This window comes from Colletes gigas, unplaced genomic scaffold (assembly GCF_013123115.1).
Source record: "Colletes gigas isolate AHSC1104 unplaced genomic scaffold, ASM1312311v1 Colletes_gigas_Sc00015, whole genome shotgun sequence".
NCBI lineage: Eukaryota > Metazoa > Arthropoda > Insecta > Hymenoptera > Colletidae > Colletes > Colletes gigas.
The window spans coordinates 5,604,613-5,631,176 of NW_025106644.1; the positions used below are offsets into that span (position 1 = coordinate 5,604,613).

Consider the following 26,564-nt stretch of genomic DNA (forward strand, 5'->3'; position numbering starts at 1 on the left):
TTCAAACGTGCGTTATCCCACATCCAATAAATAAATAAATAAATAGACCCGTGTACCAATACTGGAAGAACAAACACACCGGTACAACAAGACAAACGTGTATTTCCATGTACGCTTTTATGATACAATAATTTTTAACATTGTACATGTAAAATTTCTTCGCAATATAATGAATAAATTATACATACAAGAGGACACATTGAAATAATATTAAAAGATAATGATTTAATTAATAAATCGTATAGGTCGGGAACCTTTGTACACTTATAATTATACATAACTGTGACGCGGTTCTATACCTCGTACTTTGCCTACTTTGATCGTAATGCTTCATGAAATACCACGTTATCTTGTATCGACTAACGATAGAACGTTTGCGGGGAAAAAAACGAATCATCGTCTGAATTCGAATTGCTATTATTTTTCTTGAAACGTTTACCGTGAAAATCAGTTGCTTGCTCGGCCTCCTCGTTCTGTCATATCGCGCTTCTTTTAATTTATTATTGAACCTTTTGTCGGCAAGCTTAAATATTAGTGGTTTTTACTGATTTCGAACAAACTTTTTGTACTATTTTCTGTTCTGTAAATTTGTTACTGATGTCGACAGGTCTGATCTACTATTGATAATTAAGTTCCGACAGCCTTGTTTCTACTTGCGATTGCAATTAAAATATAGGCTACCTGCCATCTAACTGGATCTCCATTGCGATAACGTGAACGTGCTGTCACCGACTTTCGAAATAATAACTTAATCGTAGTAAGACGAAGCTCGCCATTAAGAACCAACTCGCAGGGATCGACGCCAGAACGAAGTATCTCTCGTCTGAAACATTTTCAAATTATTCGCTTAGTAGGTTATATATTTATTTTTATAGGGAACGCAATAAAATTCCAAGGAATCGATTATCATCAATATCGATATATTTAACCCCAATATTTATAAATTTACCTGTCATTTGGTCCGACCTCTTAACTGCCGCCCAGCCCAAGCTTCTTTCGACCGCCATCTTCCATTTTTTATACCTAGCATCTCTCTCTGGAAAGAAAAATTAAATATATAATAAATTAAATATAAATTTCCACCGTTCCTACCTTCTGGAGTAGTCGTTGGCAGAAACGTATCCGTCGTTACTGTTTCTACTTCCTCGCCCTCGAATTCCCAGACCTCGATCCCTTCGGCAGAACCGGCCGCCATTGCTGCTCCTAACGCTGTGATGTCTGGCATAGTTGACCTGACTGATAGCAGACAGAAAAATTAGCGTGCAATTCTATTGGCATTTAGAAGATACTCGTTCGACCACACTTACATACTGGTGTACCGCAAAGATCTGCCTGCAACTGCATCAGAAGATTGTTGGTTGACATTTTTCCATCCGTTTGTAATTTGGTCAATGGAAAACCACAGTCTTTGTACATAGCTTCTAAAATATCTCTTGTTTGGAAGCACACAGCTTCCAACGATGCTCTTATTATATGTTGCTTCGTGGTGAACGCGGTGAGACCGCAAATAATTCTAAAATAAATACTCGTTCAACACGGTGTGCGTTTGTATCGCAAAAAAACGGGGATTCAAACGATCGCTACCCACCCTCTAGCGTCTTTCCTCCAATATGGAGCGTACAGTCCCGTAAAAGCTGGCACGAAATAAACATCACCGGTGCTGAACACGCTTTGGGCTAGATGCTCGCTTTCGTGGACATCTTTTATGAGCTTCATGTTATCGCGTAGCCATTTAATGGCAGCTCCCGCAACAGCAACCGAGCCCTCCAACGCGTACACTGCCGGATTTTTTGGGCCCAACTGATAGGCCACGGTCGTGACCAACCCGTGGGACGAATACACCCTCTAAAATATATTCAAACAATTCATATGCAAACGAATCAACCTTTTTATTATGATACTTACAGTCGTTCCTGTATTACACAGCAAAAAACATCCGCTTCTGTACGTGTTCTTCGCCTGGCCTTTTTTCAGACAATTCTGCCCGACCAAGGCGGACTGCTGGTTTCCTAAAATCTGAAAATAGATAAATTACCTCATCAGTAGGAATTCTAGCCCATAAGAAGACGAGTGAGTAACTTACACCTGATATGGGGATGCCCTTTAGGGGTTCAATGGTGATGTCCCCATAAATCTCGGCGCTGCTCCTGATTTCTGGCAACAGTTGCATAGGAATGTCGAAATATCTGCACAACGTGGGGTCCCACGAGAGGGTTTCTATGTTCATCAACATGGTCCTCGAGGCGTTTGTCACGTCAGTGATGTACAATCCGCCATCTTTGCCACCGGTTAAATTCTGCAAGCATTTTTCAATGAGTTCTCTGGCGGATGAATGTTCATTTCTCATGCTCAACAATTGACCAAGGACGCAATATACGTACCCAGACGATCCAGGTGTCCATCGTGCCAACTTTGCACCTCTTGTCGCGAATCGCTTTCTTGACCGCTGGCACGTTGTCTTTCATCCAGCGGATCTTCAGCGCTGAGAAATAGGGACTGACCGGCAAACCACACAACGGTTTTATGTGATTCTTGCTCTGATCAGGAAACTTGGCGATTATCTGGTCGACGATGGACACTGTTCTTATATCGGACCACACTGAAACAAACGAGGATCATCAACGACTCATCCGACATGTAAAATCGATATTGCTATCTGTGATAGACACCTATGGCGTTGTATAACGGTTCACCGGTCGTTGAATCCCACGCGAGGGTCGTTTCCCTCTGATTGGTGATACCGATCGTCACCAGCTCCTCCATGTTCAGTCCAAGGACGTCGAATTTCCGCACGACGTCCTTGATGCACGCCTTCACCGCGAAAAGGATCTCTCTGGGATCCTGTTCCACCCATCCCTCCTGAGGACTGAATTGTTCGATATCGATATGATGGGACGCGACTTCGTTCACGTGTTTCGCGTTGAACACCTGTTGAAAGCAATAACGTGTTAGAGGGAATCTACCGTTGAGGGGGAATCCCCGTTCGCGGTTATAGCACATCTGTCGAGTAGATTAGTTGGATTGTTTTATTCACGAATAGTGATTTAGCTTTAGACCAGTTCTATGATCAACAAAGGTTCAGAGGGAAAATGGACGCCAATGAAGTCTACGTCTATCAGCCATGAGGTTTACTGTGACAATGTCTCACCACAAAGCGAACAGTTCGCGTGCCAACGTCAATTACTCCAACGAGGGGACCCGGTTTCTTCGACGAGCTCGGCATTGTATCTGGAAAAAAAAAAAAGAACAATCTTTTAATTTACGTTGCACGAACACTGGGAACACAGGATCCTCCACAGTCTGGTGAAGTTTTATCGCCCGATAAGACACGTTCTTCTCTTCCCTCACCGAACGCCAGGAACGTGATTTATTATTTCGACCGTCATCTGTCCAATTCCTGGCAATAGAGGTTCCGTTCCCATTTACATACAATCTCATTTATGCAATACCGTCATGCTCGTGTCACGACCACAGAAAAACTGATGAAATAATGTTCGGTATTTTTCGCTATCGCGGCTTATTAAGTTCTTCGATGACCCACACGTGGGTTGAAGCGATAATAGGAAGACTACTGATCGGCCATTCGCGAGAACATTTTCACAACGCTCTGTTATGTTGCAACATGCTTGGCCCTAAACGTCTCAATTTCCTGTGGCATTTATCGCACTTCGAACTCCAAAGTAATCATCAAATTTTTCAAAGGCGACTGTCGACTATAAAAGATTCTTTAAAGAATTTACTCCGCGCGGATGCACTTTACCTGAGTGCACCAATCATCAAACTGACCTTGAATTCACGGCCACGCGTTACACGTTGGTTCACAAATGCTCTTCGATCCCTCACGGGATACTTGTCAGAGTATTTCAGCAAAAAGCTGTTCGACTCGGCGATAGAGACTGTTTCACTGACCCGAGCACTCAAATAAACCGCTAGTTTTCCAAGTTCAATCCAAGTGCCTTCTGATATCGCCGCCGGAAACGATAAATCGACGCGTCGACGACCCCAGCGGTCAAATCTGAGGCTTCCGGTGCACGAAGAACCGCCAGAATATTATATTGTTAGAAACGATTTCGAGACACTCCGGTGGATCGTGGTGCAAGTGGCCCCTCGAAGCACCGCGCTATTTCTCGCACCACTTTTCCACGCGTTTGACCATCAACCCGGAAGAGGTCTCGACCAGCGAGATTCCGCGTTGTACGAATGTAGCGGGAATGACCGGAGTCCCGGACGCCTGCGTCTTTTTTAATCGTAACGCTGTAACGTGCACGTCGAAAACGAGAGAGACGCAATTCGCCGGCCGCGGTACGCTCATTATCCCTGTATCCTCCTCTTAACTCGCTGTCTACCATCGTGAAATTCGAGATAAGTTACAGGGACACCGTGTTAGTCGACAGTCTCCAACACGCTTATCGCCGTGTCATTTAAACAATTCTATCGAGTTTCGAACATTTCTTCGATTCGCAGTCGACATTTTTCTTTCAACCTTTCTCTAGGTTTACTATTAACAGAGATTTATAAAAGATAATGCCTACTTTTATCGTAAAAAAACAATTACGTAACGCCTTGGTCCGATCATCGACATCGACATTGTGGAATTAAACGGTTCCTAACATTTGTTCGATTTGCAGTCGCCATTTTTTTTTTTAACATTTCTCTAGATTTACTATTAAAAGAGACGTGTGTACAAACACATATTTACAAAAAATGACGATTACAAATGTGCTTCCTACTTTTATCTATATACCGCTAAAAAAAACAATTACGTAACGCCTTATTCGGTCATCGACATCGACATCGTGGAATTAAACGGTTTCTAACATTTGTTCGATTTGCAGTCGCCATTTTTTTTTTTAACATTTCTCTAGATTTACTATTAAAAGTGATGTGCGTAGAAACGCCGTATTTATAAAAGCCGATGATTACAAATGGTGCTTCCTACTTTTATCTACATACCGCTAAAAAAAACAATTACGTAACGCCTTGTTCGATCATCGACATCGTGGAATTAATCAACATCAAAGTTTATCAGAACTCCAACCGCTTTTTATCTACTCTGAATTAAATACTATTGTACTATATATACAAACAACATTACAATTTTTGAACACGTGTACGGAATTGCGACCTTGGATGCATACATTCCTTACAAGAAATTTCATTATCGTTAATCATTCAGTTAGTGTAACACTCGTTATTAACATTCATTATGTTGGAGTAATTTTTACAGGCAGGTGAAGTGAATGAAATTCTAGATTAAGCGACGTTAGTTGACTAAAAATAAAATATCGATCTCGTGGAAAATGTCACGAGGTTTGGAATAGAAAAATCCACGCGATACGGGTCCGAGGGGCCGTGGCGAACTGCGCGGAGGGTACGGGGTCGTTAAAATGCCCCGGTTCCTTGTTGCGAGTAGTTTCAATTTACGTCACGGTGGCGTGCAACAGTGGGAGCCGTACACGCACGGCCCAAGTGCCGTCCAGTTGCACGTGCAACGCGACGTGTGCACGGAAGTACGGTGTGCACGTACGTGTGCAATCCCTGGCGTCTTTCGACAGAATGCACCGTGACGGGTGCACGTCACGGAACGGTGGCCTCTGATTGGCCCAGCCCCGCGGAGGCTCGTCCGTATTTACAGCCGCGATGCGTCATTATCGAGCGCTAGGCATCCAACACTTCGGGCAAAGGACTTTTTCCACGGCCCATCGCGTCTACGCGTGTTGCATAACTCGTGCACACGTGTGTTGTTCTTCGGTCTCGCTTCTCTACGCATCGAATCGCCATATCGATCTTCCCCCCGCGACCGTCGAAACTGGGCGAAGACAGGTCCGAGAGTAGGTGGATTCCATGCCTTCGATGAAAACTTTGCGTACCGTTTCAATGCAAATCATTATGCTAAAATTATCTCCTGATCTAGGTAACTCAGCCGAGAGATCGTTACCGGCAATACTGCGAGGCTATTGGACGGAAACACCTGCCCTACTTTCGGGTAGGAAAGTCCTACTTTCATGGGTTGCTGTCCTAAGGCGCACGTCCGCTCGATTCCCACCTAAAATGCAGGGTGGACTGGGAAAAATTTTAATGAAAGATTCTAGAGGCCAAAATAAGACGAAAATTAAGAATAATAATTTGTTGATGGAGGCTTCGTTAAAAAGTTGTTACCGTTTAAATTTCACAGCTTCTCGAATTTTTTTCTCGAAACTGGGCAGGATTTCGGCGATATGTGTAATGACCAAAAATGATTGTAATTAACACCTGTAAATAAATATAATTTTTTTAGTATGATTTGAAATTTTTTAATTTTGTCGAAAAATTTCACAGATTCCCCAATTTTTTTCTCGAAACTGGGTAGAAATTCGAGGATATGTCTAATGACCAAAAATGATTGTAATTGACACCTGTAAGTAAATATAATTTTTCCAGAACGATTTGAAATTTATTAATTTCGTCGAAAAATTTCACAGCTTCTCGAATTTTTTTCTCGAAACTGGGCAGGATTTCGGCGATATGTGTAATGACCAGAAATGATTGTAATTGACACCTGTAAATAAATATAATTTTTTTAGTATGATTTGAAATTTTTTAATTTTGTCGAAACTGGTGAAATTTTGTGAAACTTAATTTCACAACTTCTCGAATTTTTTTCTCGAAAGTGGGGAGGATTTCGAGGGTATATCTGATGACCAAAAATGATTGTAATTGACCCATGCAACCAATAATAATTTTTTTAGAACGATTTGAAATTTTGAAATTTTGTTGAAAAATTTCACATCTTCTCGAATTTTTTTCTCGAAAATACGTAGGATTTCAGAGGTATGTGTAATGACCAAAAACGATTGTAATTGACACCTGTAAATAAATATAATTTTTTTAGTATGATTTGAAATTTTTTAATTTTGTCGTAAAATTTCACAGCTTCCCCAATTTTTTCCTCGAAACTGGGTAGGAATTCGAGGATATGTCTATTCACCAAAAATGCTTGTAATTGACCCCTGCAACTAGCTATAATTTTTCCAGAACGATTTGAAATTTTTTAATTTTGTCGAAAAATTTCACAACTTCTCGAATTTTTTTCTCGAAAGTGGGGAGGATTTCGTGGGTATATCTGATGACCAAAAATGATTGTAATTGACCCATGCAACCAATAATAATTTTTTTAGAACGATTTGAAATTTTGAAATTTAATTTTTTAATAACTATTTATCAATGTTAAAAAATTGATATTCTTAATTATCGTCTTATTTTTGCCTCTAGAATCTCCGATTAAAATTCTTCCCAGAGATGACCGAACACCCTATATAAGGGGCAAATAACATTCTCAATTTATTTTCAGAGTTTCCGGTAAAACGGAAGTATCTCTAAAATAAATGCCAAAAACAGTATTAGACCAAGACAGCTCTAGCAATTGCACGTGACCCAGTTATCCTACGCTTGGCACAGTTTTTTTTTTTTCAAATAAATGGGTCGTTCCAAAATTCCTGCTGCTCTTCGAAATATTATTTCAAACCCCCCTTAACATTTTCTGTAATTACACACTTGCATAATGCTTCCTTCCAGACTAAAATAAATTCCAATATTTTTACATGATGTAAACTGTCGTTCCGAACAATTATTCAAATTGACCACAAGTCCGACAACCGTTGACAAATGTGACTCCGCTTCCAATTGGAAATAACTATGCAAGCAAACTAAATATTAATACGAACTGAATAGTTATCTATGCAAAAGTCTAAATATTATTACCTAGTTTTCACAAATTACAGATAGCAGGTAATTGCTGTTTGTCATGGACGACCCAAGGAATCCATCAACCAAGTGTTCCAAACTAATATATGTTAATGTCACGCGTTCCATTTTTTCCTTTTTACAATATTTCTTTACCTTGGTCGCGAGAAAATGCACGTATTTAATTCAACAGCGAGTATTCCTGCCGAATAACCGGTTCGATTATGTCCCCACAGTGTATCGATATACATAGTACGTACACGCGTATGCATCTGCACCGCAGAAATGAATTTCTCGGATTGCTTGGCAACGGAACACCGAACGACACGAGGACGTCGATCTCGTGATACTTCACGCGATGACTTTATACACCTGGGCGATACATATACGCGACCATCGATTGCAAAACAGACGAAACAATAATTCCGTCTACACGAACAGAGTTACCTTATCTCGACTGATATTCATAGATAAAAATTTAGAAACGCGTTCTAAACTCGAGTGTCTCAATACCCCGGATAAAAAATGTACGAGCACTTGGACGTTGTAAACAATTTTACAAAGGATTAGAAGTTTCGAGCGGTCAAGTAAATGGGAAACGTAGCCTGAGATCGGTTTCGTAGGAACCTTTGAACCCGAGATAATGTAAATGTTGAAAGCACGTGGGAATTGGACCGCGACGATATAGACGATCGATCGAACTAGTAGCGCAAGATCCCACCGCGGGTAACAGCCTGATAGAAGAGATCTTCTATAAATCGATAGTTTATCGTACAGATACGCAAATACATCGTTATTCGCGCGACGATGGTATGCTAATGCATGCACGTAGAGCGTGTGTGGACGTCACGCCACACGGCACGCGGTTCGCTGGTCATTCCGTGCCCTTTTATTTTTGGCGAGATTACTAATGCACCGCCGCGGCCGTGAATACCGCGGCGTTCGTCCTCTTGCTCTCTAAATCAAAATCGGACGTCCACACGGTTAACAAAACGGTCCTGGGATTCCCGGGAACCACGCTGGAATTTCGATTAAAATTTCGATCGTCCATGGCTCGATTAAAGGTCGAGTCCCGCTTATCGAACGCCACGAGATATCTCGGGTAACCTTGACGATTCGCGTACCAAAGCACGGGGAGTCCCTAAAATCGTTGAAAAGAACTGCAAGTTAGTCGGTCCGTTTCCAGTCGTAAATTACTATCGAGGACAACGAGTACTGTAATTTTTGTTAATGCGTGTTATTATCCCCAGTCGTGGCCTTTTTTTCTCGATGAAAATATGGTTCGACTCGACTGACCTTTCTCCTTGAACGCATAATATTTGAAGATGCTGGTCTTCCGGCCGGTTTGGGTGCGCTCCAGCTCGGGAAAGCTGGCCGTCTCGTCGAACGTGCCATCCTCCTCCTCCTCGTCCTTTTGATCCTCCGGCTTCACGTCCCCGTTCTCCTGCTCCATGGTCCGCGATCGATCGTCCTCCAGAGCGTGGCACGCGCGCGAATGCCTTTACGTGCCTCGTGGAACGGCGGGGTTTACGCGGCAATCTCTTGGCCAACTGCCGGGCGCGATCCCTTTCGACTGGAAAAAAATCGATAGAGAGAGAAAAAAGAATCGTAGACGCGCGTAAGGGCGGTTTATCGATGTCCGGGGACTCGTTTGTTTGGCGCACCTTCGCGATGCAACGGACACATTCGGCCGAGAGAATGCGCGAGACTCGTCACCCGGTGCTTCTGGCCTCCTCGCCTTCTGCTTGGCTTTTCTTACCTCCCGCTTCGTCTCACGCCGCGGCCCATATTACGTACCGTTTCACGTTCCGTCTTGCCGACGCTAGCCCGTGTGTCCGTCTCTCGTGGTCATGGCCAACGACGACACTCTAAAATTAAACCATCCAAACGTACGATCCCGCGGCTTCCCTCCGATACGAGCGGCGCTGTTTAGCGTTAGAGTTAGAAAAGTGTTGAAAATCGGACAATGGGCCAAGTATTCGGATGTTCGATGAATGCTCGGCCGAGCATCCTGTTCGGACCGAACGAACTCCACCGAATGATTCCGAACACGTGTATCAGGGTGACCGCAATGAAATTTTCATTTACTTTGTCGGAAATGAACCCTACAACTGGTGCAGCTAGCCCTCCTATAACACGGTGGATAGCTTCCTGGAAAAATGGGAAATGTTTTAATGCGAGATTCTAGAGGCAAAATAAGACCAAAATCAAGAATAGTAATTTTTGAATTCAGGCTTCGTTAAGAAGTTATTAACGTTTAAATTTCACAGCTTCTAGAATTTTTTTCTCGAAACTGGGTAGAAATTCGAGGATATGTCTAATGACCAAGAATACTTGTAATTCAACCCTGTAAATAAATATAATTTTTTTAGTATGATTTAAAATTTTTCAATTCTGTCGAAAAATTTCACAGCTTCCCGATTTTTTTTCTCAAAACTGGGTAGAAATACGACGATATGCCTATTCACCAAAAATGTTTGTAATTGACTCCTTCAACTAAAAATAATTTTTCCAATAAGATTCAAAATTCTCTTTTTCACTCAAAATTTTCAACACCTACTCGAATTTTTTTCTTGAAAGTGGGTAGGATTTCGAGGATATGTCTAATGACCAAAAATACTTGTAATTGAACCCTTCAATTAAAAATAATTTTTCCAAAACGATTCGAAATTTTCTTTTTTACCCAAAATTTTCAGCATCTAATCGAATTTTTTTCTCGAAACTGCGTAGCATTTCGAGGATATGTCTTTTGACCAAAAATACTTGTAATTGAACCCTTCAATTAAAAATAATTTTTCCAAGACGATTCGAAATTTTTTTTTTCACCCAAAATTTTCAGCATTTACTGGAATTTTTTTCTCGAAACTGCGTAGGATTTCGGGGATACGTCTTTTGACCAAAAATGCTTGCAATTGACACCTGTAACTAAATATAATTTTTTTAGTGTGATTTGGAATTTCGTAATTTCGTCTAAAAATTTTAGTACATACTCGAATTTTTTTCTCGAAACTGCGTAGGATTTCGGGGGTATGTATTTTGACCAAAAATGCTTGTAATTGACCCCTTCGACTAACAATAATTTTTCCAAGACGATTCAAAATTCTTTTTTTTACCCAAAATTTTCAACACCAAATCGAATTTTTTTCTCGAAACTGGGTAGAAATTCGGGGGTATGTCTATTCACCAAAAATACTTGCAATCGACTCCTTCGACTAGAAATATTTTTTCCAGAACGATTCGAAATTTTTTTTTTTCACCCAAAAATTTCAACTCCTGCTCGAATTTTTTTCTCGAAAGTGGATAAGATTTCGGGGGTATGTTACTTCACCAAAAATGCTTGCAATCGACCCCTTCAACTAGAAATATTTTTTCCAGAACGATTCGGAATTTTTTAATAACTTTTTAACGAAGCCTCGATCAACAAATTGATATTCTTGATTTTCGTCTTTTTTCAGCCTCTATTATTAAAATATTTCCCAGGGGTAGCCAGACACCCTGTATGAGATCCAGAGCCAGTATAAAAATGGCAGTTACGTTCCAAAAACCTATTAAAAACAAATATTCTTTTGTTAATTCTACGTTAGCAACTTTACTTTTATTAAAAATATAAATATATGTACGTATAACACGAAACGAAAATTATTATTTTAATTTAAAGCAACCTTAATGTAATAAATTGTAATTTGTTTATATATTTCCATGTAAAGCCATTATGGTTCACTATTTTAATCGTGTTGTAGGAGGGCTACCTGTACATATTTTTCCAATGATGAAAACGTGTGTACGATTTGGCAAACAAAATTGTTCTTCCGTTTAGATTCTGTAACTGAAATATACGAATTTCGTAATCGGATCGTGCCAGCAGAGAACCCGTTAAAAGTTTCGTACTCGTGATAATGTAATTAATGTTGGACTGGTAATTAAAAAATGAAATATATTTACGACAACGTACGTTCTCTGTATTTGCAACATGTTTCGAAACATTGATTAACGTGTCCATAAAAATATGAACTGTACAGGTGCAGGAACATTCTTCAACTATGAAATAATACCTGATTTATATTAATAACGTACAAGGCATCTTTAATGCAACGTCTAAAAATTTTACGACAGCATCGAACGTCAACAAATCGTTACGCGTCCTGCAAAAGAATAAAATAAAAATGAGGTCGACAGAATGAACGAAAAATAATTGGCAAAAGAGATAGTCACAAGTTCGCTTCTACGGTACAGAAGTTTTCAAAGAAAACACAACAATCTAAGAGCATTTTTTTGATGATGCTTTTGTTTTTTTAAATTGTACACACCTGCACCTTGCGTCAGTACATATAGAGATACGACACAATTCAATCAAGTGGTCTCTGGTCTGTAAGCCGCACGTAATGCGTGATATGATTTTCCCGAGAAGCACCGGACCATCCGAAAGCATACGCTTCGCTCCGTCCTTATATACAAACCGCATACCCTACCGAGCACTTGCGAGAACCTCGTGTCGCTGGCCACCTACCGGATTCCCCCGAAACTAACCTGGTTCCCTCCTCTTCCGAAGATGGCGCCAGCGGTAACTATCGCTTGGCGGGAAAATACGAAAACTTCGAAACATCATATACATTGAATAATTTTGCAATTACGATAGTACAAAAACATTGTTATCGATAATACCAAACTACTATTCGGTAGATACAAACACAACGAAACTTTACAAAGATCTACGGACATTACTGTGAACTAGAGAAACATGTTGCAGGAATTTACAATTTAATTTACGATTTTTCTCACAACAGCCACTTTGTTTACAAAAATATGAATGTGTATTTGATTCGGAAATATGCATAACTTTTTGCACAAAGCAAACGAAAATTGTGAACTCGGTGGCATGGTTTATTCATCGAGTAATTGAAGCACGACCGATTAGAATAACCTATATGAATTAGGGCACCCACGACCTTGTCGATGAGATCGTTTATCACGTCTAATACATATCCCCTGGTGCATTAACTGCACACGTGACGTTAATGCAACGGTAATTCAATTTTTATGATAGAAAAGAAGAAAATAACTGAAACGGAATTGTTAGGAGAAAGGAACTGCATGCTAGTTTTTCATAATTTTCGATCATCGTTAATAACAAACTACGAGCGAATCTGTCGCCTTTGTACAAAATTTCATGCGTAATAATTCGAATTGAATACTCATTATCACAAAGTTATTTCTACGTAATAAATATCTAAAATAAAGTTCGTGGTTTCACATTTGTTACATCAAATAAAACGTACTTCAAATATCACCGATTTCTATTACAACAAAATACGTACAGTACTTACAAAGTTGCAACAATAACGTACAGTCACGATCGTATTTCGTTAGGTTCGTATTCAACGTGCATCATCCACGTGCTATGGAATTATGGGATTGTTATGTCACCTTACAATTTACTACGATGAAAGAATGACACGGATTACGGTTAAAACACCTTTATTGTATAATATCTCTCGGCCAGTTCTGATGCTTTACGAACAAGGAAAATCTTTTAAGTCAACGTAACGGGAGATGTACAGTAAATACTTACGAAAATGTTACTATTGACGGCCGGCGGATAAACGCTTAACGCCCCAATGTGGACGCAACCGCGATTAATAATCAAATACACGATCATCGGCACGTTTTTCAAACTCACACGCCATTATATCGGCCACGAGACATTAGATAAAAATCAAAGATCGCGATGTTGGCGGCACGAACACCGAGATAAAATAAATGTCATGCTTCCCCGACCACACTACGCCATGGCTTGTTGTCGTCTGCTGGAGAACTTCGACATCGGTGGCCATATGTCGAAGCTAGCGCCTTACCCGCCATTTGCACACTCGCATACACTGTAGCCAGATTTGCCATAATCGAGTGCATCGATGACGCCATTAGTAACGACGAACATCCTTAGCGTTTAAAGCAGACATACCTTAATGCACGAGCCACATGTTACGCTCGGTCAACGTTTCATGCAACTTCGGGAAAATCGATAAAGAACGTGAAAGAGAACCTTTCCTTCTTGCTCTTGAACCGCCTTCTCGATATACAATATTGAATCTCGATTGCCCACGCATTTTTAGTCTATAATGAATGAAAAATTTTCACGAAAATACACGTTTTAAGACACCGTGATCGTGTTTGAAATAAAACATTACTACGAAAATAAATCGTTTGAATATAGTTTATCAAGTAAGACTTTCGAAATTATTTTCAAACGATTTATTTTCTAATTGTTCTATTATTTCAAACAATAATTCTTTGATTCTATAACAAAGAATGTTTATTTAATATTTAATTCAATTTGTATTTGTATATTTTTTGCCTATTGTATAGGGAAATATATCATGTTCAGTTTTATTGCATAAGTTGTTCCATAACAGAGATGTTCAGTCTCTGAATTGTTCAATATAAAAGTTTATTTGTTCAGTTTAGATGTTGTTCCCAAATATGAGATTTTCTTGGTCTTTAAAAAGACCGATTTGTCCCTTGGCCATCTTCGATTTTGATTGAATGGAAATCTTCAATTAAATTCTTCATCTCAAATTGTTCAGAAAAATTGTCAATTTTCAAACGATCATAACTTTTACAATAGTAAAACTTATCTCATTGAAATTTTTTCTAGAAGTTGAGCTCGTGAATACTTAGAAAAAAGTATTAGACAACATTTCATTTTGATTCAGATTAAAAGTCAAATTTCTATTTTTTTAAATTCGCAGCCATTAGCTCGGTGTTACCCATAATGAAGAATTTCTTCTTCAAAGGTAACACCGATTACCAGGTCTCACCACGAGGAGGTTGCTGCGAATGGAGACCCAAAGTGAGATCGATGGAACAAAGTTCGGTCGACCTTCCTTTTTACACACTTAGATTACGCAAAAAAAAAGATGCCAAGTAATTACTGTTCTAAAACAAAGGAGGAAGCTATATTGTAGGAGACGCGACACGACGAAACGCGACACAATACTGCACAGTGCAGTAGGAATATGAGGTGCGACACGTACCGAATAGCGGGTCAAAAGGGGCAGCTCGTTGCCTCTCAGCGAGTCCAATTGAAGGGGAAGAGAATCGACGCACCAGGCACGGGTTCTCCATTTCTCCTACGCATCCTGCTGGGAGCCCACGGGACCCAACTCGGGATGGCTGACAAAGGAGAGAGATCCTGAATCCGGGCTACCGCAGACAGGAACAGGTCCCCTCTACGGCCGATGACTCTTTCCCTAGAATTGTCCCACCAGAGGACGGCAACCGACCCTTCGAACCATCTAAACGGCCGATCACTTGCTTTTTACATTAAAGCAGCGGTGACCGGAGAAACGAGACTGGAAAAGAAGCTATTAATTATTTCATCACTTGGCAATCTACGCAGTAAATAAAATAATATACAATGTAAATTGAAAATTAACGTCGTAGGTGGAATTAATGAAATTAAGGAATTGAAATAAACATGGGAATGAGAAAGAAAGGAAAAAGAAATATTCGACGTTAATTTTTACACTCGCGCTGCGCCTTAAATTTAATGTTCTTACGTGCAGATGAATCCGAAGTCCTCCCTCTAAAAATTGATCTGAATAAAAACTAAAATAAAAATTAGTAGTTAGACACACAAATTAGAATTAATTATACGAACAAATATAGGGGCAAATACAAATACAAATAAACAATCAACATAACCAAAAACAGAATAAGTGAAAAAATAACAACCCCACGATGAAAATAATGAGGAACAAAATGATTTGAAAAATCACAACCCAACGAAGTAAAGAATGAAGAAGAAAATAATTCGAAAAATAACAACCCATCGATGTCGAAAATAAAGAACAGAATAATTGGAAAAATTTCTACCCAACGATGTAATATATGTAGATAAAAGCTGAAAGAAAAAACGAATGAATTATTGGAGAGACGAACAGAAACAACGAAATAATACATCCCTATATATAAATAGAAAACACAATAATGGTATTAGTTATATAAATATAAATATATGTATGTATTATACCAATCGGCGATACCAGTCAGCATCGTAGAATCAGAGAATCTGAAACAGAAATTACGCGTAACAGTACCCCCGGCGGTTCCAGGAGTACTGAAAATTGTTGGTCATCTGTGGCCTCTTTTATGCACTTGGAGGCAACAAATACAGCAGCCAATCAGCATCCAGTCCGCTGGGGCGACATTCCGATGGGGGCGACACTTGATTAACAAAGTTGCATAAACAACAAAATTGCATAAATACCGAGTAATTTTTCGAATATTCTTAGAATGTCTGCATATTCCTCACCAAAATACGCGTTGTTTGCACTTTGAAACATTAAGATCCTTCAATCCGTTCAGAAGTTATAATGTTTTAAACATACGCAGTGAAATGTCAAACGAACATTATTTATCTTTAAAACATTATAATTTCTGAACGGATTGAAGGATCTTAATGTTTCAAGTTGCAAACAACGCGTATTTTGATGGAGAATATGTAGAAATTATTTATATATACCTATAAGTATTCCATTATTTCAAATAATAATTCTTATTTATTTTATTTGCAATTACTGATCATATCTGTCAACTAGCGACTCCCTCAGCCAATCGCGCTAGCTTCAGGAAAGTTTATAAAAATCGTGCCCCCTGGCGAGTCCGCGGCAGTCATCGTTCAACCACCAAACAAGACGGATCGTAACGAGATGAAGAATTTAATCGAAGATTTGCATTCAATCAAAATCGACGATGGCCAAGAAGATGGTTGACGAGCAGCGGTCAAGGTACAAATCGGTCTTTTTAAAGACCAAGAAAAACTGAACAACTTTTATATTGAACAATTCAGAGACTGAACACCTCTGTTATGGAACAATTTATGTAATAAAACTGAGCATGGTATATTTGCCTGTATAGGCAAAAAATATAGAAATACAAATTGAATTAAATATTAAATAAACATTCTTTGTTATAAAATCAAAGAATTACTATTTGAATTAATAGAACAATTAGAAAATAAATCGTTTGAAAATAATTTCGAAAGTCTTACTTGATAAACTATATTCAAACGATTTATTTCCAAAGTATTGTTTTATTTCAAACACGATCGAAGAACAAGAATACCTGGGCAATGGAGATTCGAAATTGAATGCCGCGAAGACTGACGTCAGCTGTTCAAATGCAAGAAGGAAAGGCTTCCCCTTGACGTTCTCCATCCATTTCCCGAAGTTGCATGAAATGCTGACCTGTGGCTTGTACGGTAAGAGATGTCTGCTTTTCCCATCACTCCGTTAAACGTTAAGGAAAATCGTCGTCACTATCGTCGATTTCGATGCACTGAATTATGCCCGATCTGGCCACAATGCTCGCACATATATTTCACAAATTCTTCCACGATTTGATCACAAACGCGTTTCTTATACGAAATAACAAAATTTAATGCACTCGCGATACATATTAAAACTAATTAATAACGAAAGTACTTATTCTTCACGCTTAAATGAATTATTTTAATCGATCGATACGGTTCAGAACGATCAACCGAAATGTATTATTTAAACCTAACACCGTGAAGCTAGATTTCAATTACTTTCGATAGCGACCGTTGATGCATACTACATTCCTCGTTTGTCTTATTTTGTACGTAGTATAGGATTTAAAAAAGCACACGGAGAGCAGTAACCTCGATGCTTCTGATGCACCGAACATGTTCTTTTATACTTTAAATTTGAATCATTAAGTCGCGTATAGAATTGTTCGAATTTAACATGACTATCACTTCGAATCTAACCACACAAGAACAGAAGAATATCGAAGATCCAGTCGAGGAGATGTTAAAGAAAACTGGATGTATGGAATTGCATTATCAAGTTCAAGTATTAATCTTACGAATATATTTAAATATTGAAAGCCTACAATGTAACAAAATATATACCAGTTGAACAACGTTTTTAGGAATGTATTGCAGAGACGCAAGACTGGAGAAAGTGCCAAGAACAAGTACAAAAGTTTAAAGTATGCATGAATGAATATCAGAGAAATCGAGAACAGTCGTATTCTTAATTAATCTCATAAGCATGAGGACAATAATAAATTATATAAAACACGCGTGTAGTCATGCCTTGACTTTCTCCAATATCGAAAACTGTAAAATGGTGCTGGTCGTAAGATCAGATATATCCATGGGAAAGGGAAAAACTGCAGCTCAATGTGCACATGCAGCCGTAGAGTGTTATCGTCAAGCAGTAGAGAATGCAAAGTACAAACCATTGTTCGAGTCTTGGTTATTAAGAGGTCAGCCTAAAATTGTTCTAAGAATATCCGACGAAGAAAGTTTACTGTCGTTGGCACGTAAAGCCCGTAAAGCTGGTCTTATCATCGCCATAATAAAAGATGCAGGAAGAACTCAGTTAGAATCGGGTACGATCTCTGCGCTTGGAATTGGACCGGGCCCCAAAGAAGTCATAGATGACCTTACTTCAAATTTGAAGTTATTGTAATTCTGTTAGACATGTACAAAGGGTATTTCTGTTATGAACATTCAAATAAAGTTACAACGTACCAGAACTCTTAAAATTCGTTTCAATTAATACTTTATTAACATGCTAAAATGTTGTTTTACTCCTATCCCCATATATGATAGTAGAAATAAAACTGCTTTTAAAATTTTTGAAGAACATACATGGAATATTGTAGATCGATCGGAACATGGAACTTTCGTTTTTTAAAATAATACATAATATAGATCATGCAATGTTTATGCCAGCACAATTTGCATGTCTTTTACTTGTCTTTATAAACGAAACATATATTACTATTCTAACTTACGTAATCGCGTACAGAAGTATTGATAAATATAAAATAATAATTTCAATCGGTTTCGTTACACTATGGGTTTAAAATTGTACTATGTAAAAAGGTACTGATACATGTTCTTCTCCCATAAATCGTTATTAACGCTTAAAAATTTCCATAAAAATTTCGCGTAATTTAATATTTTAACCGTTCGAGCGCTGAAGAATTTTTCTTGTATACGTTCAAAGTGCGGAATACAATTTGCAGAACAAAAGAGTAGCGCTCGAACGGTTAAACATTTCATGTTTGTGTATTTTTGTACAAAGAAAAGGTAAAAAATGTTGAACGAAATATAAATACAATGGCTTCTGTTATTAAAATGCATATAAAAGTTATATTTTTAATTACTTGAATCGCAATAGTGTTATGCTCCTAATATTGAAAAAATTATAGATGCATTAAGAATATCCTTTCTTTATGAAAACCTTGTGTATAGTGTATCAATGCACAATTTCGTTAATACATATTATAGTTGTACATGTTCTTATGCAAACACATATTCCGTTAGAAAAAATACGAAGAAAAATCACGTCGATTTTAATTTCAATTTTCATACTCCTTCAAGCGCGCAGTGTAATAGTTTCCATACAGAGCAAACGTTATGTAGTTATAAAATGCATTATCGGTACTATCATGAAAAATGTGCACCCATAGTACAGGATTAAAAAATTCCTTACATATTATTTTATAATTAGCTTATTAAATTATCAGGGATATGCGAATAACCCGAAATTCGAATTTGGGCCGCTGAATAATTGGCAAATTGAAGGCAGAGCTCGATACATCGAAATGTACCGGGTTGTCCTCGAATTCGTCACACTTTCTTGACTATCTAATCCCGAATTTCAGGCTACCCGTGCACCTCTATAGATTACCTAAGCGTAATCGTTAGACAGCACTGAAAATAAGTTAACAGTTAAAACAGTATCATTAATATTAAACAGACATGATTAAAGAGTATGACATGAGTAAATGAACGATGTCGATTGTACCACTAAAATGTTCGTTTTTAATAACACTAAACAAGTAGAAACGAGTAATGTAAGACTATGTATATTCGCTAGCCGTAATAGATTCCTCTAAACATTGAATACTTGACATCTAAATGTTACTGTTATGTACATTGGCGTAAATGTTATAAATATACATTCATTATACATTATCATTATGTTACATAAACATCGTACATTAACATTATATATCTACAAATTTCTACAACTTAATTCGTGTATTTACTTCCCACGCTAAATGACAAATCAATTATCCGAAAGTACTCATATCATACTCACCAATTTTTTTTATTTTTCTCGAGTCAATTATTGACCTTCTATCACATGTATGAATTTGATTATTAGTGTCCCTAATTACAGAGTGCGCAGAATATATCAGTCTCAAGTAGCATGTAGCAGAGTATTATCAACTCTATAGAATTTTACCATTTGGCAAACTGTAGCATGCATCAAACCGAGGTGCAAGTTTGATTTCTCATCCGTGTGGCCCTTTGCCGTTTGTGATCTGATATTAAGTAATAATTTTACTAAGTTCCGGCGGTTCTACGTAATTATTTAGTACGTGCGGTGCTTCGTTAAATTCATCCAGCTCGTCGCCGTTGTCCGCTCCTTGTGCGAGTAAAAAGTATTGTTCGCTCCGTGTCGGCCACAGTAAATGTGCCATCACGTAATATGCAAAACAATCAAACGAGTATGTAATACCTAGAAATGCATCGTGTAAAAATTACGAATTCCGTTAAATTTCACATTACATAATAATACTTACCCAACAGAAGTTTAAACCTCCACAATGCGCTTACTTGAAGTGCTATGAGCGCTATAATTGGTAGATAAATGAACCAAACTAAGGAGGATGCACCGAAGTGTAGTAAAAAGTTTAACTTTTGAGTGTTGTGTTCGTACGTCATGGTATTTCTTAGCTCGCATAAAAACCAGATCATTATTGTACTTCGAAACAAAAGGATGAACCAGCCCGGCCATGTCTGGTACTCGTCGATATCTTCGATGATATCGACTTCCGTCTGAAAACGTCGAATATATTTTTATCTCGAATTTTAATTTTATAAATAGAAACGTACCATGTTCCATACGTATAGCAGAATATGGACCACTCCGTAACAAAGCCATATAGCAAAAACTAAAGGCTTCCACGTTAATTCCATTCTTGTTACAGCCCATCCTTTGGCAAGCAAGAGAAGCAACAACATGAATAATGTCTGAAACATGTTAAAATAAATATTAAACGTTAATAAAAATTAAATTCATAGATATCAAAACTTACTCGTGATAGAATATCAAAAATATCACCCGCAACTTCCAACTGTTCGTAGCCGACTCCGTCGAGAGCGAATTTCAACACGTGTATCAAAATTAAACACACTGCTATAAATTCTAATAGTAAACTAGCAGTGAATAATCTTGTCACAGGGTGTTTCTGCAATCTCACTGCGTACAATTGCAGCGGTACCAGTATAATATAACATATGAAAACCAACAGGTACAGTCCAGTGGTGTTTTGTCTATCGTACGAAAACTGGTACGTTAAACTGCTTAGGCCTGTGGTATTCGGGTTACCGTTTATCAGCCAAATATCGTACTCTAATTCGTCGTGTTTCTCGTAGTATTCCCACTGGCACGTAGTTGTGTTTCTATAACACGCCACTAGACTCATGTACCAGAAACGTGGCTGCCAAAAATCCTGTATGACGTACGTGAATTGGTGCCCCTTCACGATGTTCCATATGGAATCTTCGTCTGGGCATAGTTTACCTTTCGGACAGGGTACTCTCCTGTTAAAAAATAAACAAACGGTAGTTAATTCTATAACGGGGGATTATAAGTTAATTAAACAACGTACCTCAAGAAGTCCTGACCTTCTTTGTTACAGTGTACGTCGTAAGAGCTTTGATTCAAGGTATTGAACATAAGAGTACAGGCGGTACTCTTGTTCTTTAGGGTACGATTACCATAGTATTCTACGAAATCACCTCGGTCCAGGACTGCCAAGGTAATCGGCGCAGAGAAATTGCTTTTCGACGTTACGTTGCCAAAAATATAACCGTACGAGTCCTTCTGCCGATGTCGATCGGTCTTTTGGAAACCGAATTTAATGAGAAAGCGAAAAAATTCTCTCGTATTGAACGTGCCGGAGATATGAGTGGTTTCAACGTGTTCGATCCATGGCAAGAGACACGACGCGAAACAAACGAACAGAATCTTTTCAAGTATCATCGTTGTTACGTGTGCAGTCCCCGATGTATGTACAGTGTTACGAACTGGTCGTCGAGAAGCATCAATGATTATACAATGTCATAACATTTTTCTTCTTATCGAACACAGCTGTTAAACATCACCGATTCACCACTATGCGTTCTGTGGAACTTTCACGCGCGTCAGGATGCACAGCTTTTCGTACGTGTCATTGCGAATGTTCCACGAGCGAGGATGCATCGCGTATCCACGGTAAAACATTCAAAAATAACACCACGCGTATCATCCGCTAAACGTTAATGACCCATACCTCTGAATTGAACTCGGGTTTTCCTATTGATTTTCCCCACCCAAAGAGACCGGCCGCTGCAAAACGTTTTCTCACTACTGTTACCACACGGTCCTTAGGAATACTTTCCCGCGCTTCCATAAAAAGATTACGTTTTCAATTAACGCGTATCGTTCACCTTTCGTCCTTTAATTCCCTCAAACGAAACAGAACCATTCGATCGATTTCTTGGTACAGAAACTATCGGATGGTAAAATATACCGATGAAACATAAATTGTTAGTTTTTTTTCTATTACCACTCGTATGAATTATTGCAAATGCAGATATCTGAAAAGTTATTCGAAATTGCACTTGCAAGATTACGATAGGATTTCGGTGGACATAACCTCAAAATGAAAACTACGATGCGTAGTAACATTGTTAAAAGTTAAAAATAGACACGAGATAAGTAAAAATTCTATTTGCTCTTTAATTGTTTCCCTCGTAACCATATACTGGATATTTATCGACTTTACGTTACAAGATCGAAAATTTCACGTTTTTCCCGTGAGAATGATAGTTGTGTTAGAAATTACAAAAATTTAATGGTTAAGTACAGTATAAATTGCAAGTAGATTTCAAGCATTTAGATTTGAACTCGAAAAATTGTAATTCTCGAAATAAAGGCCTCGTTTTGAATAATGGTTTGATATTTTTTTTTTTTGGGGGGTAAATCATGCCAAGTTTCGCGCCCTATCAGCGTATTCAGGGCATATTTATATGGCTTCGTCTTCAAATCATTTTCTTTGTTGTCTTTTATATATGCCCTGACCAAAAGACGCAAATTGCGTCGAATATTGTAAAACTGCCAAGCAACAAAAATGTTCCTGCAATTAACATATCCGATCTTGGGATATGTTATTCAGGGAAAACACGTAGAACTGAATTAATATCCGGATTAATTGCATAATAGAAAATGCTTGTTCTCAGCCAACACAAAGGACTTCCGACATTAACGAATAAAAACTGTTGTTCGTGTAACGTGTCGTGTTATCTCGATAGAAATGTCCGTTAACAACAAATCGCTAAATAACGGTAAAATTTCGCAAGAAATATTCCAACTATCCAAACAATACTCTCTGAAACAACATGTCTACCCTAGCGGACGAACATCGATCTCGAATAATTTGTTAATTTGTTTTCGCCTATTTTTTTTATATATCAGGTTAACAAAATCATGTACATGCACGAAATATCCCGTTTTTCGGCGAAACCGTGTAATTTTTGTACATTCCGTGTAAAATTGATATAATAAATGTGAATATCCTATGAAATATCATGGGTCTCCATTTTTATAATCATGGAAGAAGACATTTCGTTGTCGTTTTGTAATGTAACCTTGACTATATCGAATATTTTAATATATGACGCATCGAAGAATGCTTTCTGATCAAACAATGTTTACATTGTACTTAAGTACGTTAAAATTGCAAACGGTTAATATAAAATCGTAAAAATAGAAACCATTCCACAGCGAATTCATGCTAGAACCGTATCATCGATATATGACTTTTCGTTTCATAAAATTCTTTTCTTTCCTAACCTCTTTACCACCATCGATTTCCGTACGTTTATTAGAATACATTCTTATCAGGAATTATTCGTGGATTGAACCCAACGTTATAGAAATTCTATTAATTATCTACGTTTCGATGTTGCACGATGAGGTTATGACTTTCGTGACTTACGTTCTATGAAAACGCATCAAATTTATTCCGTTTCAATTTATCCTACATCATTATTTCGATCGTTTTATTTGCCCCTCGTGATACTAATTTCTACCGGAATCGAAATTATTTTAATATCGCATTACATATTGTCGGTTTATAAAATATTAAAGCAGCCTTTATCACGAGCACCTTGCAGATACAGATTTTGGCACCGCCTATTTTATACGCGTGATTTTTAAGAAACTAGAGAAGCTTTCTTAAAAATTAATCCATAGCATTCAGCAACGGTACCATTAGGATCGTTTGGGATAAAAATACAGAGACAATTGTTCAATAAATCATTAATTTTTATTGTTTTTCCGTGGTGTACCCCAGTCTGGCGAAAAGACACTTGCCAGAAAATCGTGCCGTGTACGAAACCCAGTGGCTTTTATCGTACGAAGAGAAATAGAAAATAAAACTAGATACACGTGGCCATTTATTCAGACTTTTGTTCATTCGCAATGGTCTCCCGAATCAGAGAAATTATTGTTCGAATTCGGACGATCGTTTGCCGCTTCGTCGTTTTTCGAGAAACTTGTCGCTCAAGATATTCGCCGGTCACTCTTCATGGTCCGTGCTCGCAGACCATATACGCCGTTTCAGTGGCGCTAGTATGCGTCAGAGTACTGTCGGTTCACGTGTGATTATTGTCTGCTTGTCGATTGAATAATTTTATTGCGCGATTTACAAGAGAGTCGATTTTGAACAGAAAAAAAAGACTGTTTCGGTAGTGATAAAATGGAGGACAAAGGAAATACGGGAGGTACCGCGGTTGAGAGTGTCGAGAGCAACGCCAGTCCACCGAAGAAGTCGACACCGAAGGGAAAATCAATAAGATCTCAACGGACGAAATCCTCTCATCCGCCTACTTCCGAGATGGTGACATCTGCCATCAGAGAGCTGAAGGATCGCAAAGGATCGTCCCTGCAAGCCATCAAAAAATACATGGCGTCCACGTACAAGGTGGACGGCGAGAAACTGGCACCTTTCATCAAGAGATACTTGAAGTCTGCTGTTACCTCCGGTGCTGTTGTTCAGACGAAGGGTAAAGGTGCTTCAGGTTCGTTCAAACTACCGATGACCAAAGGTACAGAGACCAAGACGAGAGTGCAACGGGCTGCGGTGAAGGTGGCCGAACCGAAGAAAGTGAAAAAATCTGTTGAGAAAAAGACGACGCCAGTGCGTAAACCTGCGCCAGCGAAGAAATCCAGCCCGATAAAGAAAGCAGAAACACCGAAGAAAGCAGCGGCAGCGAAGAAGCCTGCTAAGGCGGCGGAGAAAACCGAGAAAGCAAAACCAGCGAGTGAACCGAAATCCATTTCGAAAAGCAAGAAGACGGTTAAGGCACCAGCGGCGAAAACGAGAACCCCGAAGCCAAAGAAGGCGGCGCCAAAAGTGGTGAAAGCAGCAGCAAAGAAATAATTTTTCTTCACAATTTTTGAGATTTTATTCGAAACGAAAATGGCCCTTTTCAGGGCCACAAACTATTTGACATGGAACAATTTAGACAATCTAGAACGGTATTAAACATTAGGAACCATAACTGTGATACGTAATAATAAGAAAACCCTAACCTATAAATTCTTTTTGTATACGACATAGAATAATTACAGGTTTAAGATTTGTACATAATAATCGTACGAAATAAGGATTTTAAATGTAGCTTTTTTTTCTTCGCAGTAACGTTCGAATATTAGTAGATAATGTGTCTAAAATAATTTTTTAAGAAGCGAATGATTATGATACACGAATAAAATATGATTTGAAAAGTACACACGTTTTGGTATATATGTCTTGTAGCATTTGTGGACTTTAGTTTCATTCCTATAATCTGTATAAATTTATATATCCCATCAAAGATCATGCAACATATATTCGTTCATATTGTATCTTCAAATTTAAATATATATATATATATATGGTAAATATCTTATTAAAATGTTGCAGTAATTTATTTCTATTACCCATTAACTTCGTTAAATAGATCGAGGGGACTTGTAAACGGCGAAATAAATACGACAAGAGAACTATTCACGATTAAATAGAAGTTTATTTCAGGTTAAGTGTTACACGTAGGTTAGGGACGAGCCAAGACGAATTGTTCGATAGTTCTGTCGATTTTGTCACCGAGGAAGCTAAACAAAAGAGGAAAGAAAAGAAACGGTAGAGGAACATGGAAAATTGAAAAGGGAAAATGGTTTATGGGAAGGGAACAAGGCAATAAAAGTGAAGAGCCCCCATTGAGAGAGGCTTTGTAAGAAAACGAACGTTTCGTAGGGCTCTGGTTACCAAGGGTTTACCAGGGCTACCTGGCTTTTGCACGAGACCCTAAGAAAATAGAAAGCTTAGAATTATTCTTGCACGCATTCCACTTATGCAGTGGCAAGGGCCTAGTCACGATATAATGCTCGCTACATCGTTCGTACGATATACATACATACATACGTGTTCGTATTTATTCTTTTTTAAAAACCTAAACCGTTATTTATCCGTAGAAACATTCTGTTTTCAAGATTGCTCGAAATATATTTAGCTTACGATTTACACGATCGTTAAAAAAAGTTTAATAAAACTTTGACGTACAGAACATGTAGTTTGAAGGTTAGGACACTGGCACAACACTAGTTATGGTTATAAATTATAAATCATAGTTTAACATTGCAAGTTATGGCTCGAGATAAACGAAATTTTATTCGAATAACAGAGTATTCCTGAGAGACTTCTAA

At 38.3% G+C, this 26,564-nt stretch overlaps 5 protein-coding genes across 5 annotated transcripts; 3 read left to right on the forward strand and 2 right to left on the reverse strand.

Moving 5' to 3' along the window:
- Window positions 1–270: 270 nt before the first annotated feature.
- LOC122400036 (glycerol kinase) lies at window positions 271–9,678 on the reverse strand. The gene is made up of 12 exons (XM_043401231.1): window positions 9,387–9,678; window positions 9,019–9,295; window positions 3,149–3,228; window positions 2,670–2,928; window positions 2,382–2,599; window positions 2,084–2,296; window positions 1,906–2,016; window positions 1,589–1,845; window positions 1,308–1,513; window positions 1,093–1,236; window positions 950–1,036; window positions 271–823 (listed from the first exon to the last, which is right to left on the reverse strand). Exons 2-12 carry the CDS (start codon window positions 9,173–9,175, stop codon window positions 726–728), a joined length of 1,830 nt encoding a protein of 609 aa, XP_043257166.1. The 5' UTR covers window positions 9,176–9,295; window positions 9,387–9,678; the 3' UTR covers window positions 271–725.
- Window positions 9,679–17,462: 7,784 nt separating this feature from the next.
- LOC122400061 (cytochrome c oxidase assembly factor 4 homolog, mitochondrial) lies at window positions 17,463–17,817 on the forward strand. Its single transcript, XM_043401268.1, has 2 exons — window positions 17,463–17,597; window positions 17,677–17,817. The coding sequence occupies exons 1-2, from the start codon at window positions 17,490–17,492 to the stop codon at window positions 17,782–17,784; spliced, it is 216 nt and encodes a 71-aa protein (XP_043257203.1). The 5' UTR covers window positions 17,463–17,489; the 3' UTR covers window positions 17,785–17,817.
- On the forward strand, window positions 17,799–18,273 carry LOC122400060 (peptidyl-tRNA hydrolase 2, mitochondrial). Its single transcript, XM_043401267.1, has one exon. It carries the CDS (start codon window positions 17,799–17,801, stop codon window positions 18,219–18,221), a length of 423 nt encoding a protein of 140 aa, XP_043257202.1. The 3' UTR covers window positions 18,222–18,273.
- A 136-nt stretch (window positions 18,274–18,409) lies between these two features.
- Window positions 18,410–22,462, reverse strand: LOC122400062 (transmembrane protein 145). The gene is made up of 5 exons (XM_043401269.1): window positions 21,445–22,462; window positions 20,869–21,376; window positions 20,666–20,803; window positions 20,353–20,608; window positions 18,410–20,288 (listed from the first exon to the last, which is right to left on the reverse strand). Exons 1-5 carry the CDS (start codon window positions 21,816–21,818, stop codon window positions 20,098–20,100), a joined length of 1,467 nt encoding a protein of 488 aa, XP_043257204.1. The 5' UTR covers window positions 21,819–22,462; the 3' UTR covers window positions 18,410–20,097.
- A 2,003-nt stretch (window positions 22,463–24,465) lies between these two features.
- LOC122399768 (histone H1-like) lies at window positions 24,466–25,686 on the forward strand. The gene has a single exon (XM_043400708.1). The coding sequence runs from the start codon at window positions 24,577–24,579 to the stop codon at window positions 25,258–25,260; it is 684 nt and encodes a 227-aa protein (XP_043256643.1). The 5' UTR covers window positions 24,466–24,576; the 3' UTR covers window positions 25,261–25,686.
- The last annotated feature ends 878 nt before the right edge of the window (window positions 25,687–26,564 follow it).

Bases quoted from the DNA above. Each gene is read 5' to 3' on its own strand.
- LOC122400061 (XM_043401268.1), top strand. From the start codon at position 17,490: ATGACTATCACTTCGAATCTAACCACACAAGAACAGAAGAATATCGAA. The intron at 17,598-17,676 runs GTATTAATCTTA...CAACGTTTTTAG, and splicing joins AATTGCATTATCAAGTTCAA to GAATGTATTGCAGAGACGCA.
- LOC122399768 (XM_043400708.1), top strand. From the start codon at position 24,577: ATGGAGGACAAAGGAAATACGGGAGGTACCGCGGTTGAGAGTGTCGAG.
- LOC122400060 (XM_043401267.1), top strand. From the start codon at position 17,799: ATGAGGACAATAATAAATTATATAAAACACGCGTGTAGTCATGCCTTG.
- LOC122400036 (XM_043401231.1), bottom strand. From the start codon at position 9,175: ATGGAGCAGGAGAACGGGGACGTGAAGCCGGAGGATCAAAAGGACGAG. The intron at 1,514-1,588 runs GTGGGTAGCGAT...TATTTATTTTAG, and splicing joins TGGAGGAAAGACGCTAGAGG to AATTATTTGCGGTCTCACCG. The intron at 1,237-1,307 runs GTAAGTGTGGTC...GTCTGCTATCAG, and splicing joins TCTTTGCGGTACACCAGTAT to TCAGGTCAACTATGCCAGAC.
- LOC122400062 (XM_043401269.1), bottom strand. From the start codon at position 21,818: ATGATACTTGAAAAGATTCTGTTCGTTTGTTTCGCGTCGTGTCTCTTG. The intron at 21,377-21,444 runs GTACGTTGTTTA...ATTTTTTAACAG, and splicing joins GAAGGTCAGGACTTCTTGAG to GAGAGTACCCTGTCCGAAAG. The intron at 20,804-20,868 runs GTAAGTTTTGAT...AACATGTTTCAG, and splicing joins TTTTTGATATTCTATCACGA to ACATTATTCATGTTGTTGCT.